General features: G+C 44.6%; 1 protein-coding gene across 2 annotated transcripts in view; it reads left to right on the top strand.

Annotated features, from left to right (window-relative positions):
* The window catches only part of GXYLT2 (glucoside xylosyltransferase 2), a 32,986-nt gene that overhangs the window by 8,443 nt on the left and 6,540 nt on the right, over window positions 1-18,003 (top strand). The window contains exons 2-6 of one of the 2 annotated variants that reach the window (XM_083601927.1): window positions 8,359-8,551; window positions 8,867-8,998; window positions 14,147-14,398; window positions 16,347-16,470; window positions 17,300-17,472. In XM_083601927.1, the coding sequence (XP_083458053.1) occupies window positions 8,359-8,551; window positions 8,867-8,998; window positions 14,147-14,398; window positions 16,347-16,470; window positions 17,300-17,472 (874 nt within the window). The remainder of the gene's footprint in view (window positions 1-8,358; window positions 8,552-8,866; window positions 8,999-14,146; window positions 14,399-16,346; window positions 16,471-17,299; window positions 17,473-18,003) is intronic. The other variant, XM_083601928.1, reaches the window with a different exon arrangement.

An 18,003-nucleotide genomic window follows, 5' to 3' on the forward strand; every position in this document is an offset into this window, starting at 1 on the left:
CAAAGGAGACTAGCAGCCTGGTTTTAATCACGCTTATTCGGAAATCTCACCAAGGGCCAAACCACCTGTCCTTGTCTTTCTCTCTCCCCTCCCCACAGGGAATATGAAGGGGGTGAGGGGAGCGGAAATCTGAAAATGAACACAGAACCAAAATATTAAATTCTTGTTCCGGTGTGGCTGATGGTTGCTCCTGTTTCTTTTGGTTCCCTCTTATTAATTGCATTTTTATTGTGTATTGTATTGTCTTTTTTTTTAATGTTTCAAGCTGCCTTGTGAAAAAGCAGGGTTGTATATACAAAATAAGATGCTCACACCCTCCCCCAGAGCGCCCCTTCCATAGTCTTCATCCCACGGGGATGCTATTCAGAAGGAGAGCACCTAACCCAGTTCAGGTCTCCAATGTCCATTGGAGTACCTAGGGCTTGACCACCTCCAGGGGCACAGGCCCAGTGGGGCGCAGAAAACGTGCCTCTCCACTCTTCCTAGCCCACTCCTCTGCAGCTCTGGGTGGCTGGGTGAGGCGTGCAGGCTCCTTTGGGTGTCTCAGTGGAGGAATCCGGTTGCTGGCATTGGCTGTCACAGTAGCCCCACAGAGTCTTCTGAGAATTACCAACTCCCTCATGCTTCGGGTACTGGCTTGGAAACAAGACAGATGTGCAGAGAATGGAGGTTATTCCATAGGACAGAGCTTTCTAAACTTTTCATGTTGGTGACACACTTGTTGGTGACATGCATCCCTTTGCGACATAGTAATTCAGTTTTACTTAGTGAACTAACCCCCTTCCAGCCTCGGGAAGAGCACGGGGAACATTCACGTGACACACCTACACACTGCAGCCAACACACTAACGTGTCGCAGCACACAGTTTGGAAAGCTCTGCCACAGGACTTACCTCTGTCCTACTTCTCAGGTGTTGAGTCAAAGCCAATTTAGTAAGCAGCTGAATGAACTCATATGTTCATTTTAGTTTATTCCCCGTGTTAACCCCAAAGGCTTGTGGTAGGTAACAGAGAAAAGAAAACTGAAGATATCCCTTCTTAATTTAGCTTCAGCCTAATTAAAATAGTCAAAAGTGTAACAGATGTTAGGACCTGCAGGTTTCTGCCTGGTTCTTTGCTTCCCAAACACCAGATGGAAGAAGAGGGCAACATCAATTTATCAAACAAACAAGCAAAAAAGTAGGAGGCCAGAAATAGTGCAAGCACAGCTCATTTATACATTTTTTTTTAAAGTAAAGCTCATCTGTAAACAATATTATTTTTATACTGCTCTGCAATAATGCAATTATCACAGTGGTGAATGAAAAAAAATTACAATGAAGCTTGTTGGCATGCGCCTGTCTCAAGAGACAATGGATTGCACCTCTATGCACCGAATGCACCGAAGTGACCTCCCCAGGGCGCAAGATCCATGCGCCTCAGCCTCTGATGTGGTCCAAAGGAAAGCAGAACAATACATTTGTCACCAGCTTGGCTACAGGAGTTGCCAGAAGGAGGTGTGCAAAGCGTTATCCAACCTTCTTAGGGACTCCTCCAGATTTGTGCCTTTTTTCCATCCGCCCCAGAACAGTGAAACAAATAGTCTGAAACCTGAAATGCAGTAGTTTGGCGCCCAATTTCCTCCAATCGAAAGGGTTACCCTCTGTATCAAACCCGAGGAGGAAAGCATTGAGAGTGGTATTGCTCAGAGGGTAACATCATGTGGGCAGTGCAATTTAAATTGGAATGCAAAGTGCTGCAAACACACAATAAACTCAGGTGTGGACAAGTCTCAATACTTCCTGCTTAAGTCTTTGTTGTTTTGGTGACAAACTACAGTCATACCTCGGGTTGAAGTTGCTTCAGGTTGAGCATTTTCAGGTTGCATTCCGCGGCGACCCAGAAGTAACGGAATGTATTACTTCTGGGTTTCACCGCTCGCACATACGCAGACGGTCAAAATGGCGTCATGCGCGGAAGCAGCGGGTCGCTGCACGCATGGATGCGGGTAGCGTTCGCTTCAGGATGCGAACGGGGCTCCGGAACAGATCCCATTCATATCCAGAGGTACCACTGTACATGCTTTGTTAATCGTTCTTTCAAAACAAGTGTGCTTAGCCTTTTCACTTTTATTTTGAAACCAAATCAGACCAGGGGGCCTAATCCAGGCATAGGCAAACTCGCCCTCCAGATGTTTTGGGACTACAACTCACATCATCCCTAGCTAACGGGACCAGTGGTCAGGGATGATGGGAATTGTAGTCCGAAAACATCTGGAAGGCCAAGTTTGCCTATGCCTGGCCTAATCCAATGCCATGCCCTCAGTCAGAGGCCTATACTTGGTTTCCTGCCGTAAATCACTCCCCTAAGTGCTATTGTATTTGCCCTTGAAGGTGCTATTTGTGATGTGTGTGTGTGTGCTGTGGCCAGTAAATACTGTTTGTTGTGTTAGCAGTGGTGGCCAAACTTGGCCCTCCAGCTCTTTTTGGACTACCAACTCCCATCATCCCTAGCTAACAGGACCAGTGGCCAGGGATGATGGGAACTGTTGTCCCAAAACAGCTGGAGGGCCAGGTTTGGCCAACCCTGTGTTAGAAGTACTGCTAGTTTGTGGCAAGTGCATGTTTGATTTCAAAGTTGTTACTGTGTTTCATAGTTGCTGAGAGGAGCCCTTAGTATTTTTGTGTGTGTGTTCTGGTTTGGTGAAGTGGTTTAGTTTTGTTTCTTATGAGATACGCAGAGCGGCATTGGCTGCTTTGTGGTACATCTTGTGGACGGCAGAGCTGGGAGCTGTGGCTATTTGTTGCTGTATTTTGTAACTGCTGCATTTTGGCTTCATATAGATAGCCAAACAGATAGGCTTCTGATTGATGTATTGTCACATGTGGTGGGAGCTGATTTCACAGTGTCTTAAAAGTCAGCAAATGCATTTTACCTGCCGGTACAAAAGAGGGCGATTACTCATCCCCTGGTTAAGTTCATTTCCAGTTGTTCTCAGTTTTGCCACACCTCAGTCAAGCTAGCTATACCAGAAATCACGTTGAGGGGGGCATAAATTAAACCCATAACAGTTCTTAGAACCTAATTTTAGCAACCTTTTCTGATCTTCCCTGGCTTAGCACCAAAGCTTGCCTTGCAAAAATAAATTAGGCGGTGGAGAGCTTGCATGCTGCCCTGCGAAGTCCTCTGAGGGTGAATTCCAGGGAATCCCCCTCCAGCCCACTCAGCCCTGACACAAGAAACATGGAGTGCCAAGAAAGGCGGCTTTGTTGAGGCTGACAAAGGCAGCTTTGTGGGTGGAACAGCTTTGTCTTTATCTTCTCTCTCCCATTATCTCTCCAGATCATCCTCTCTCTGCCCCTGTCCGCCACCCTCTGGTTTTCCTCTCCAGCACTCCCAGTATCTGTACCCTCTCTCTGTTACAAGTCAGTTCCTTACAGTTTCTCTCCCATCCATCCCACTTCCCTTTATCTTTTACATCTCATCTTCTGTTTTAGGAGAAATGGCAAGCCTGGTGGAGTGTTGGTTGCTTTGTGCTTCACGAAAAGTTGCGCTGTTTGCAGCTGTGTGGGCATTTGTCGGGTTTCACTTTATGCAGTATTCCTTGTATTCAGTAATTTCTGCCTTTCGGTGCATTGTTGCACCGTAAATTGACTTTTCCTTGCTAGAATCAAAGAATCATAGAGTCATGGAATTGTAGAGATGGAAGGGGACCCCAAGGGTCAAATAGTCCAGTCCCCAGCATTGCAGGAATCTCAGCTAAAGCATTCATGACATATGGCCATCCAACCTCTGCTTAAAAACCTCCAAGGAAGGAGAGTCCACAACCTCCCAAGGGAGTCCGTTCAACTGTCGAACAGCTCTTACCATCATAAAGTTCTTCCTAATGTTTACTTGGAATCTCCTTTCTTGTAACTTGAAGCCATTGGTTCGAGCTCTATCCTCCAGAACAAGAGAAAAGAAGTTTGTTCCCCCTTCTATGTGACAACCCTTGAGATATTTGAAGATGGCTGTTGTATCTCCTCTCTGTCTCCTTTTTTCCAGCCTAAACATACCCAATTCCCTCAACCGTTCCTCATAAGGCTTGGTTTCCAGACCCCTGATCATCTTGGATGCCCTGCTCTGCATAAAATCCAGCTTGCCAATATCCTCCTTAAATTGTGGTGCCCAGAATTGGACAGAGTATTCCAGGTGTGGTCCGACCAAGGCAAAATAGAGTGGTACTGTGACTTTCTTTGATCTAGACACTAAACTTCAGTTGGTGCAGCCTAGAATAGCATTGGCTTTCCCCCCTGCTGCATCACACTGTGGACCAGTGTGGTGTAGTGGTTAAGAGCAGTGGACTGGTAATCTGGTGAACTGAGTTTGATTCCCCACTCCTCCACATGCAGCTGCTGGGTGACCTTGGGCTAGTCACACTTCTCTGAAGTCTCTCAGCCTCACTCACCTCACAGAGTGTTTGTTGTGGGGGAGGAAGGGAAAGGAGATTGTTAGCTGCTTTGAGACTCCTTAGGGTAGTGATAACGCGGGATATCAAATCCAAATTCTTCTTCTTCATGTTAAGCTTGTGGTCCACCAGGCTTATCACCTGTTGACTCCCAAAGCTAGATCCTTTTCACATGTACTGCTAGTAAAGAGTCCCGGTGTTTTCTCCATTAGCTGTTTAAAAGGAAGCAAAGCTCTACAACTCCTAGCCCTGGCAAGCCTTCAGGGCTGAAATTGACTCCAATGCCAGCTCTGTGGCACCAGACCCAAAGAACCTGTGGCCAGGAAGACAAGAAACCCCCTTTCCACCTTCTAGTACTTCAGGAGCAGAAGGAAGCACATTTCCACTCTGGGAAGATACCAGGGGTAGTTTCTCTGTGATGCACATAGTTATTTTATTCCAGACTGGACCAAACTAAACACTATGTTAAGCCCCTTAAAAAAAAAAAAGCAAATAGCATCAGGGAGCGCAGGTAATTTTCAGAATCACAGCAGGTGGAAAGGGGGAAGTTATTATTTATTACATTTTATTACCAACCTAGGATGAGTTGCAACAATTAAAACACAGCAGTACACAAAAACGTTTTAAGGTAACTTAAAATTACAGAAAAAAGGTGTGTCCTAAAAATTAACGTAAATGATTTAACCCTTTCTTCCCTGATGCAGCCTATTGAGATCAGTGCGGGTTTTTCTTTCCCACCTCAAAACAAAAAGTAGTATTTTCCAGGAGTTCATTGTGCTGGGATGCCACACCTTTGATTATTCAAGGCTATGCATAGCGTTAGTGTCCGTGCTTAAGGGCTGCATTGGTGGCACGAAAACACTCTTAACATCGTAACATCAAGGTGATGAACAGCTGGGGTTTTCTACCTGCTTCGATCGTGGCACGCAGGGGCGAGCTATATCAAAGCTTTCATTTTCTGTGTACAGCTTGATTTAATGATGCAATTACGAGTAAGCATAGGAGAAGTAGGCAAAAAGCAGTGCCATAAGAAAGGGGAAGGAGCACAATCCATGCAAGCAGCCAATTATGCACTTTAATAATTCAGCGGGTTTTGCACTAATTGGCTGGAAAGTAAATACTATTTGCATAAGTGTAGTGTGCCATTATTTATCCACTGCAAGAAATTGAGCTTTAATTAAGACAAAAGCCCGTGGACTTTTCAGCAATTAATGAAATATATTGCGTTCTTGAACCAGTCAGGTACCAAACGCTTGTGTCCCTTAAGGCGCGAGAAGATTTATGTTGCAATACAGAGCAGCAGCTATTGCATGCAGACTTCATTTTAGTTTCGTTGGGGGCGGGTGGGAGAAGGGGGGGATCCATTCCGCTTACAAATGAAGTACCCTAGTTGCTGGACTCTTTATATCCTTGCACCAAGGGAGCCATGATTCTGTGTTGAGAATAAATTGTGCAGATAGATGACGTTGTTTTGCATAACATAGTTCCAAAGAGCATGATCGCTCTTTGCATTTCCACGTAATTTTGAATTTTGGAGAAAATGGTGGTGTGGAGCAGGAGGAAGCCTTTGTAAGTAGTACAGAGGTAACAGAGAGGATATGAGGGAGGAGGGAAGTGTGATAGAAAGCGATGGAAGAAGTAGCTACGCTGGGCATATTAGAAACCTTTCTTCTGAACACTGAGACCTTCGGTTTACATTCACTTTGTTTTAGGGATAGTTTCTTAAGAGTTCCCACATTCTCTTTTTTGTACAATGCATCTGTTCTTTCTTCCCCTCTTGCCTACTTACAGGTTGCCCCCATTACAGGGATGGTTTTATCTCAGCTGCTCAGTCATTTGTCACATCTTGTTATTCATGAGTAAACGATGGGTAGCTAATCTGTGGAGCGAACAAGTAGTAATTTTGAGAGCTGAGTTGTTGGCAGAGTGAGGTTTGGGGTGAACAAATGACTACTCTTGAGGCATAGGGAATCAAATAAGTAGGATGCAAGTCAGAAAGGTTCCAGTGGGGGTAAGCGTGGACCAATGGGACCAAATAGTATGAGAAACAGTCATATTAGAAAAACTAACCAATAAACTGAAACTGACACAGGGTCAAATGGAAGAAGACACCTTCGCCCCGGTATGGCTCCTTTTTATCACGTACACAGCCCAACAAGACAGGAATCCACCAACAGCATACAAATCAATATGGCTAACCTGATTCAAAAACACCCACCCACCCCACTCACGCATGAAAACAGAGTACACCACAGCCAATCACAAACAAACAACCACACCCTAGGCCAGGGGTCCGCAAACTTTTTCAGCAGGGGGGCCGGTCCACTGTCCCTCAGACCTTGTGGGGCTGGCAGACTGTATTTGGGGAGGGAATGATGCAAGACCACCACGAGCCCCGGTGGCTGATTACCTGTGTCTTGAGAGCGGCAGGGGCTGGCAGCGGCGAAGGGATGATGAGCGGTGCGAGAGGGCTGGCTCCGGAGAGGGACTGCTTAAAATGGCACTCAGCCAACCGCAGCTCAACAAAGCCCAGCTCCCTTCCTCCTCTAGTCAGGGCAGGGAGAAGCCAAGAGGAGGGAGGGAGGAGGCGCAGGCGCCGCCGTGTGAGGGAGAGGGAAAGAATGTGTGCACTGGAGATTCACACAGCAATTCCCAGACCGTCCGTAGGCCAGATCCAGAAGGTAACTGGGCCTGATCTGGCCCGCTGGCCTTAGTTTGCCAACCCATGCCCTAGGCCAACCCCAGCCTCTCTCACCACCAAAGGAACACAAGCGAATAGTAAAGAGAACCTGCACAAGCGATGCTGACACAAAACCCCACACATACAATAAGTAAAATAGAAACATTGCCACCCTACTCACCCCCACCCACCATGGCGCCCTCCACCTCTTCCCCCCTTTTCTTACTAATGTCTCAACAAATGAAACTGATCTGTAGAAAATGTAACTTGAAAAAAGGCATTGCACACACTTTTGTAAACCAAGAAATCTTTAATAAAAAGATACATTTTTTAAAAAAAGAAAGGTTCCAGTGTTTTTGTGTTATGTCCTCCTCCTCTCATGGTTGCAGGAGTCACTCAGCAAAGAGCTCCGGAAATTCACTCCAAAATCTCCCGGAAACTTGTGCCTGCATGTTTGCAAGCGTGTCTCTGCAATCAGAAAGGGCTGCTGACCAGATGTGAGAGTCCATTCGGCATTTGGCACCAGCGACGCTTCCTGTAACATTTGAAGCCACCCAGACTCTTACTTGACAGCCAGAGTCAAAACAAAAAAAAATTTTTTCTTTCCAGTAGCACCTTAAAGACCAACTAAGTTAGTTCTTGGTATGAGCTTTCGTGTGCATGCACACTTCGTCAGATACATCTGACGAAGTGTGCATGCACACGAAAGCTCATACCAAGAACTAACTTAGTTGGTCTTTAAGGTGCTACTGGAAAGAAAAAAATTTTTTTTGTTTTGACTATGGCAGACCAACACGGCTACCTTTCTGTAACTTGACAGCCAGAGTTACATTTCTGAATTTGCTATTTGAACCTGAAACTAAAACCAAGCTGTCCATAAGGAAACAATTGTGATGATGGAAGATAATAAAGGAAAGATTTTAGCACCTTAAAACTGATTAGGTCACATGATTAAAATTACCCTGGCAAGCTCTTCGAATCCAGTGTAAGATCACAGCTCCCTTGGAAAGTGGTGGACACCCCTTCCTTGGAAGTTTTTTAGCAGAGGTTGGATGGCCATCTGTCATGAATACTTCAGTTGAGATTCCTGCATTGCAGGGGTTGAAATGGATGACCCTCTGAGTCCCTTCCAACTCTACAGTTCTCTGATTCTTTTTATATTTGCAGTATTGTGCTTATTTAATATAAAACCTCCAAAGATGATTATTTTTGTCTCACTCAAGTGCATTTTTTTTTATGTATATATGTTTAGGAGACCAAAGGACCAGAAGCATTCTGCAGCCCCGCTCTCATCTCCACAGTGGATGCATCTTGCGGTTGTAGCATGTGGCGACCGGCTGGAAGAAACTCTGGTCATGCTGAAATCAGCAGTTCTCTTTAGCTACAGGAAACTCAAATTTCACATCTTTGCTGAGGATTCCCTGAAACCTGAATTTGAGAGGAAAGTGAGTCCCCTGCACTATTTTCTTTCTTTCTTTCTTTCTTTCTTTCTTTCTTTCTTTCTTTCTTTCTTTCTTTTTAAAGAAACACCAACCAAATCTAGATCTTTGATTATAAGCTTGCAGATTCACTTGGAAATGCTCTGACAGCCACAAGTTAATGAGCGGATAAACTCTTTTCTAGTAGTGAGCCCTCAATAAAGCTCTGCCTGAGTAAGAGCTTTGTTTTAATTTGTTTGACTTTGTAGAGCAATAGCATTTCCCACAAAACAGCCTCTCAGGAATTCTAATCCCCCTCACTTTCCTCCTTGTGCTTTTCAGCTACAGGAATGGCCCCCTTCGTACACAAAGAAGTTTGAATATAATGTCTACCCAATCGCCTTTTCAGTGGGAAATGCTCAGGAATGGAAAAAATTATTCAAGCCATGCGCAGCCCAGCGGCTCTTTCTCCCGGTAAGGCACTTGGGCGAAGGCCACAACCCTAGCCCCACTTACCTAGGAGTAAGCCACATCAAATTCAGTGGGACATTCTTGTGAGTAGACGTGCTGAGGACTGCAGCCTGAGGTAGCTGAACCCAAGAAACTGCATTGGCCTTAGAAATGTTGAGACCTCCCTCGCGCACAAATTGAAACGGTCCGTTTGCTTGCAGATCTGTCAAACAGCTCCTCCTCTCCCGCCGTCTTTCCAAAAGCCCAGCAAGGTGCCAGTCTCAGTGATGTTTTGTTTCGTTTTATGTTGGGGAGCACTTAAAAAGCCCCCCTTCTTAAGGCCCTGGCAGGTGAGGGTTTTGCTCCACAGGAGTGACCGGTGCTTCCTTGCCAGTTAATGCTCATTTGTGTTCAGTGTTCAGGTTTTTAACATCATGGCCCTAACACTCACCTGCTATTTACTGGTGCATGCAGAGAAGCAGACAGCAGGCAAGATTGAGGTGCTCTCAGCTGTAGCAGAGCTGGGTCGCAGAGGCTGACAAGCAAGCTGGCAGTAGCCAAAAGACCACCTCCTTCCCATAAACCCCCTCGGGCGCTAAGGTCGACAGAATGGAGCACTCTTGGTTCCATTCACCCTCAGAAGCACCTCATTACTCTAGCATTTGACACACAAGAAGTATACGGTACAATTGCATCTTACTCTTGCAAGGGTTCCATATATGTGCAAACTCAAAAAAACCCAGGGGATTCTGGAGCTGGTTTCAGGTCCCTGGGGATGCTCTTGCAAGATCTCACAGAACCATCTGAGATCTCGTGGGAGCATCCCAAACTTGGCATGCTGAGAGGGCCTTTCTTGCCAAGCAAGGTGGAGAGCCTAAAAGCTCCTTTTTTCCTACGCTGAGTTTTTCTGGAGCAAAAAGAGCTTTTAATCTCTCCGCCTTGCTTGCATTTAATTTGCAGTTTTTTTCAGTCAGCGCCCCTCAACCGCTGTTGAAATTGTGCGAGTTAAATGTGCATAAGGCATGATCGCACTGTATTTTTGGGAGCCACCCTGTTTTTTTGGTGATTGAATTTTTAATTGCAAGTTTCAAAACTGCATTATAAATTGTGGAAACCTGCCCTGGTCCCTTAGGGCGAAATAGTTGTAACAATAGCTAGTCTGTAACGGTGCTCGTCTGATGTAAAGATCTGGGACCACACATCACAGGAGCCGGAGCCAAGACTTAAGGCTAAGTGGCAGGGCCTAGGCCAGAGAGCACGTAACCCAGGCTGTTCTTTCCTCCAGCACTGATCTAAAACCTACTGTGATCTGAAACACTCTGTTGTTGAACAGAGCGCTGCTGTGCTTCTGAGGCCATGCACTCCAGCAAGATTGGCATGACCCCTGCTGTCTCTGGGATTGATGCGCGGCGAATATTTGACACCTAGAAAAATGTTGTACAGTGTGCTCGGAGTATGTATTTAGAAGCTTCCAGTTGGAGCAGAGGTTTTTGTCTTCTTCCTCTCTTTAATCCAGCTGAGACGGCTTCTTAGACCCATGTGTACACATCAAGGCAAAACAAAGATGAGTAAAGGCGAAACAGCATTCTTTTAATCTGGCCAGTTCTGTTGTTGCTGCTTGCTACACTTATGTGGACTTGCCTTGCCCAGCTTTGCTCTTCTGCAGGCCTTCTTTAAAAAAGGGGGGGGGGTATGGAAAACAGATGCTCCACCACTGAGCTACAGCTCTTCCCCACAACCTTAAGTTTAACCTAAAACTATTGTGACAAACCTTCAAATTCTGTACCTTGCTAGCAGGCAGATGCTCCAACTTCTCATTAGCAAGCACGCAGCAGCAGCAGCAGCAGTTTTACATGTGATGCCTGCCCAAGCATACAGAGAACATCATGAAGTTATTAACTAACTTCCTCACTGCAAAACCTGGAACTGGAGCCTTATCAACAAACACCCACCTGGGATGAATTGTAGACAGCGCCGGTCGTTCCCAGGATGTATCTCAAGAGAACAAGCTGGCTCATATGTACTATAGAGAGCGAAAAGGTCCCAGAATGTTGGCATTCTGCAACCAGAGATGTTTTCTTCGAAGAACCGCGGCATCAAATTACAGTTTCAGCCCATGTCCTTGCTTCTTGCTGCTTGTTTCAAGGAACGGTTCCTTCGTTTTGAAATAATAGTGTTAGTTGCCAGTCAATAAAAAGCACAGTTTGTTTCTCTCCCCTCCTCCATCCCTCCAGTATACTGTAATAAGTACTATGTGTTTTCTGACAGACATAATATGTTATTTTCTCACAACATAGCCCTTATTTTGGAGCTCTTTGAGTGGCAACCCTATCACCAGCCCATAGCTATCATATGTAAAGATGGGATTGAATTTTGGTCATGCCTGCCTTTTAAGCAACAAATAGTTCTCTGTCACAGATTGGTTGCCAGTGCGTGGACTTAAAAGGGGGGTGGGGTGTCCTCTGCTTATAGCAGCTTTGTGACAGGGGAAGTACGCTGTCTTCTGCCCCCGCAGCACTGCAACAGGGAAAGTCACAGCTACTAACCCTCTCCCATCATAAATCTGCTAAAGGCATATAAGAGCTTACCCTCCGACCAGGAGCCAGGAACCAGTGCCATGGGGTTGTTTTAATTTTAGCAAAACCTAATGATCTCAGAGTTCTTAGCTCTTGCTTGGCCAAATCTTTGATTAACTGGATCTCATCCAAGGAAGAGTTTGGCCATTCTAGGAGGGGTTTGCCTTAATAAACCCATGCTCAAACACCTGTCCCTAAATTGCCTAGCCTTAAAGTTCATCCAGCGATATTTGACTAGTCTCAAATGTTGGTGCGTTTAAAACGGGGCGGGGAATGGTGATACTGGAGAGGCCACAATAAATGGCAGTCGTGACTTTGCTAGAAGTTTTCTAGATTCTGCTGCAACAATACGTATGTGTTGGAGAGACTGGGAAAGAATCTGTGCAAAATAATGAGGGTGTGGGGAAAGCTGCGAAAGAAGCGCAATTTGTGTTCAGAATTGTGCCGCAGAAGTGACACCATTGTCATAAGTGGAGTAAAGCACATTGTCTTAATTGCAGCTTTTCTGTAGAAGTGTCTTCTGTACAGAACACTAACTTACTCTACCAGTTGTGGAGCATGTGCCGCAGATCAAAAACAAAGCCAAAGATAAAGCAAAGTTTTTTTAAAAAACCAAAAATGCCTCTCCATATCCATTAAATAGGCTGGAATATTTTCTCCAGAATGGGTTGTCTAAATTATTTATTGATGCATTCCAATAGTCTGTATCAGGGATGTCCAACCAGTAGATCACGATCTACCAGTAGATCCCTGGCAGAACCTGGTAGATCTCTGGATCCTTATCGTGTACAAAAAGTTATGGGGAAAAGCTTAAAAACACTGTGCAGTCTTCCCCCCAAAAAACTCAATAACCCTGGGCAATCCACCTACCCTACGCACACTCCTCCTTCCTCCAATGACAATGGGTAGGCCACTGCCAGTTTTTTTATACTGGGAGTAGATTGCAGTCTCTTGGGAGTTGGACATGCCTGGTCTGTATCTTCCAATAAAACAGATATTAATTTTATTTAAGAGCCAAAGTACCGATTACTTATTTTTGTTTATTCCCACCCTTTTCTCCCTGCCCTGCCCCCACTTTCATGCTTGGAAGCTTTGGGCAATAATATCTTGAGCACCTAATTGCAGAAGTGGAAAATGCACTTATTAAATTTGAAATTCAAATACTGAGACCTCAAGGGTAATCTAATGACAATCAAGGCTTTTCCTCTGCTGAATATGTCCCACGAGTGTCTTTTTAGCAAAGTAAATGTGGCCACGCACTTTGAGGCATGCTATTTTTATGCCAATTTAAAAGCGCACGGGTTTGTTATGTGTCGCATTCTCTTCTTCCAAGGTGATGTACATGGTACATCCACTCTCCCTGTTGCAGGTCTGGGGAAGAGTGGGAGACTTCCCCAATACCGCCATGTGCACTGCATAGAGTGGGAATTTCAACCACGGTTTCTTCCCACACCTGAGCCATTCTGCTGGCCATCGAATAAAAGAGTTTTGTGGGAAAGAAGGTAAACAAAGGGAGGGATTTTCTGCATCATTAGGAGAGAAGGAAAGTAAAATGGGAAAGAGACACTCCGCTGCTTTTGAAGAAATATTGAAACCTCCCCACACAAGTTTTTTTTAATAATGCAATTACTGAAATTATGAATGGATACGTACAGAACCAAGTGTCCACAAGAGGGCACACTGTGAACAAGAATCAACAGCCTGATTGTTATTATCCCTTTCGAGATATCCAGGTAACTCGTGCATCAATCTTATCTCATTTCCAGCACTTCGAACGTTACTTTGAAAAGCCACTGGCCACTGCCAGTCAGAGTAGACAGAGCTGCGTAGATGGACCAGAGTTCTGAATATGTTCAAATAATTATTTTATTTTATTTTTATTTTTATTTTTTTGCTAATTCTACATTCAGACCACACAGTGGATTCTGGCCGTTTAGCAAGGTTCTTTTTTTGGAGTAATTCATGTGATCAGGCAGGCGGTGGCAATTATCAGAAGGCAGCCTGAAAACATGAAAATCTTTATCACAAATGTGCCTCTCCACAGGGTGGTCTTTCCCTTGCCTGAAATGAGGACCACCATTTAAAAACCCACTGTGCAGCCAAGCTGTTACCTGGTTATATGAGTTGGCCCCATCGTCTGTCAGTACAAACTTAAACTAGTCTTGTCCTTTTAGCAAATTTTTAAAAACGTGTTTTGTTGTTTATATTGATTTTGTTGCTATGAAGCTTCATGATGTGAGATTTACTTTTATTATTTCTTGTTAGTTATTTTTAAAACCAAACTATAAGAAATGCTTCAAATGAAAATCAAGAAACGTTCCCTGTGGCAAACCCCTCATTCCACCATCTTCTCATGCTCCCTAATTCTCTTGAGCACCAGAACATAGTAGTTGGCTCACTACATCCAGTTGACCCTGAGGAGCTTATTAATATGGAATGTCTCTATACTGAGCAGGAATTTGGATCAAAATGTTCTTTTGTGTCTTGCATGTATACACAGAGTGAATGAGTTCTTGGCCTGTAATCTGTCTTCTGGCCTTCCTGACTTTGATGCCTGTTTGTTTTTCCCTACACCCATTACCTTCCAACCCCAAAGACGATTTTAAAAGACGTAGATTCCCTTCTGTATGTGGACACAGATGTCCTATTTTTGCGACCCATTGATGACATCTGGGGCTTCCTGAGAGCATTCAATTCCACACAGCTGGCTGCCATGGCTCCAGAACACGAAATACCAAAGATTGGCTGGTACAGTCGGTTTGCTCGCCACCCATATTACGGAGTGACTGGGGTAAATTCTGGAGTCATGCTGATGAATTTAACCCGTATTAGGAATGCCCAGTTCAAGGTAAGAATGGCTTTTGATTTGTTTGTTTTGTTTCAGAAACACTTTTCTCTCCCATGTCAACTGGGGATTGTGTTATGTACTGAAGTTCTCACCCTGGGCCAGCAGGGGGATACTGTAGATAGTTATGCAAATAAGGAATCGAAAGTGACGTTCAGTGATTGGATAGTTTTAGAAAATTGTTACTGTTACATTGTACTGGAGTTCTATATAAGCAGGCTGACTGAACCCTTCAGTTCAGTTCTGTTCTGGCCTGTGAATAAACAAGAGCTGTTTGAAGAATCGCTGTGTCGTCTGATATGTTCACCCACTACTTAACAGATTGGTTTCCACTCCTGCGTGTATAAAACTTCCTCACGGTTTTATACAAATGATTTCCCACTGACTGAAAAACCAGCTTGGACTGTTGTTTTCCGAGGAATGTGCTTTGACTGACAGAATCAGTCCACTGGCTTCTCAAATTGGCCCAGAGTAGCATACCCAAATGATAGTTAACTTGAGAGGCTTGTCACTGTAGGTCTTCAAATGCTGTCACACTGAGGACATCACTGGTGCGCCTTTGTCACTACTGCTGGTGCATTTCACATCTTCCTGCCCGCTGGATTAAGAATGGGCACTACCCAATTAAATTGTTGCATGCGTGGTGATTTCTGAGCGTGCCACCGAACTTCCCCTCCCTCTGCTCCCTTCTGCACCTCACCCTCCAAATCTAATCTAGGGTTCCCCAAACCTCTGGGGCAGCTTGGGGCATGGTGCAGTGGGAGAGGGAGGAAGTCACGGTCTTTGAAGTCGTTCCATGTGTGCAATGACTTAGTTGCATACAACTCTGCATATTCTTCAGGCAATGTTCCTACCATCATCTCAGAGGACTTCAGGTTTCATCCATGGATGCAAACCGTCCCCCAAAAGATTGCAGAACCCTCAGATGTGACCTTAGTGCTGGGGATCATAGGAACCTGCCTTATACCAGGTCAAGCTGTTTGTCCATCAGGATCAACCAGGGAACATACTCTTTTGGAAAAGTGGCGGACTCTTCTTCCTTGGAGGTTTTAAAGCAGAGGTTGGGTGGCCATCTGTCATAGCAGCTTTAGCTGAGATTCCTGCATTTAGGGAAGCTTTTAATGTTTTATTTATTGTGGTATTTTAATATTTTGATGGAAGCCGCCCAGAGTGGCTGGGTAAGCCCAGCCAGATGGGCGGGGTATAAATAAATAAATTATTCTTATTCTTATTCTTATTATTGACTAGATGACCCTCCCAACTTTACACTTCTAAATCCAGTATTTGCTCAGACTGGCAGTGACCTTTCATAACACCCCCTATTCAGTTCTTTCAACTGGAGATGCGAGATTAAATCTAGCCCTTCATGAAAAGTACATGTTTTGCCACTGAGCTATGGCATCTTCCTGTAAAATGATTAAAGCTACAGTAAAATAGCAGAGCTGCTCTGGAGGCTTTTTCCAGGACCCGGTAGGGACCACCTGCTGAGCCTCTCTGGCTTTGAGCCAACTTTCTTCTCTATGAAATGGTAAATGCAAATGTTGACATAATAAGAGTAAGCAAGTGTATTGTGTTCAAGCTCTGTTGCTTCATGTTTTCTTTAATTGCATGCATGCAAATCATGATACCACTTGGGGCACAGAAAAAGGAGGTTCGAATCCACGCTTCTGAGTGCTTTTGGATTTGATGGCCTTTCAGGGTCAGCCAAATGAATGGTCAGTTGAGGATATGGAATCACATTATCTGAAGGGAGAGCTTGCATGCTGGCAGTCTACACGGTTCCCCTTCGCTGGCTCCCTGTTCCAGCATGAAGGGCAATTCTTCCTTTCTGTGCTGTTTGGTTCCAGGAACAGTGAGAAAGGTTGCTGCTCAGCGCTGCTACGCCTTCCTCCTGCTGTGATTTCTGCTGGTTTCTACTTTTCTTTCTTTATCGTTTATTCCTGCCTTTCAGAACAGCATGATACCGACAGGCTTGACATGGGAGGAGATGTTGTACCCTTTATACCAAAAGTACAAAAACTACATAACGTGGGGAGACCAGGACTTGCTCAACATCATTTTTTACTTTAATCCAGGTACACGGTGCACAGACTCTATATTATAGACATGTGTAGATGATGATGATGATGATGATGATGATTATTATTATTATTATGTCTCGTTGGAATATGTGACAGGGTGGTGTGTATAGATTCTGCCTCATTGGCCTGTGCTGCCAATCCTGTGGATGAGAACAGATTGTGATTGTTTTATTGATGGAAAGTGATAGACAATCACTTGCATTAAATAATTAAATAAATTAAATAAATAAGTAAATCCCCCTCACCCACTTCATACATTCTCTGCATGGTAGCTATAACCATGCTGTGAGCTGTTAGCTGTTGCATGGCTCAAGCCCAAAGGCAAAATATTGCCATGGTACTATAGAGAAAGGAAGGGCCCTGGAATGACCATCTTGCTGTGTGAGTAGGGCCAGGAAGTGATCTACCCCCTTTTTGGGGGGTCAGGTCAAAATTGTTGAGCTTTTTTCAGGAAGGCCCATTTTTTAGGGGTTCAGGTCGAAGTTGTAGGGCTTTTTTTTTAGGTCAAAGTTGTAGGGGGAGGAAAGCCCCGTCTTTTGGGGGTGCAGGGCAAAAATGTTGAGCTTTTTTTAGGGGAGCCAAACTTCTTGAGCTGCTTTGGGGGGAGCCAGTGATCTACCAGAGACATCCAGTGATCACGACCTACCTGTTGGACGTGCCTGGAATAGCAGACACATGATTCGTTTCCAGTAGCTTTCCTTATTTCAGAATTTCTGGTAACATTTTGAAGGTTTTGTGTTTTTTGCCAATTTCTAGATGTTGATTAGTAATTGTTGTCATTCTCTTCCCCCCCCCCCTTCTTTGCTCAAATTGGGCTTTCTAGAGTGTCTCTATCTGTTTCCTTGCCAATGGAACTATCGACCAGATCATTGCATGTATGGCAGTAACTGTAAAGGAGCAGAGGAAGAAGGCGTTTCTATTCTACATGGGAACAGAGGTGTCTACCACGATGACAAACAGCCTACTTTCAAAGCACTCTATGAAGTGATACGTGATGTAAGTGTTGCCCCGCCCAGGGAGACAGTCTCATGCCATGTTCTCACATGTGATACGGTGCATCTAGTTGTATTACCTTATGCCTTGCATTTCTGTTTTCCTGCAAAGAGCTCAAAGCAGCATAAATGGTTTCTTCCCCCACTATTTTAGCCTCACAACACAACCCTGTGTGATGGGCCTGTTTTCACAGCAGGCAGTTTGTTGTGGAATAGCAACACTTTTTAATATATATATATATATAGTGTGTGTGTGTGTGTGTGTGTGTGTGTGTACTTGGTTAAACATCATTAACAAAGCATCTTCTTTGTGTTTCTCCCCTGCTCAGGTTCTGTTCTCCACCTCACCCCCACCAGTAGTTCGAAAGACCCCTTATTTATCTAAGTGGAATAGTTGTGTAACTTCCCCAAATGTAGATCATGTTTCTGTTCCACCTAGGTTATGGCCTGTATAGATTGCTCATTCATTTTTTCTAAATTTCCTTCTAGCCATTTCATTCACCATGCTCCACAATCTCCTCTCTAGGAACCAACT

The sequence above is a fragment of the Podarcis filfolensis genome (genome assembly GCF_964270895.1).
Source record: "Podarcis filfolensis genome assembly, chromosome: 2".
Classification (NCBI taxonomy): Eukaryota; Metazoa; Chordata; class Lepidosauria; order Squamata; family Lacertidae; genus Podarcis; species Podarcis filfolensis.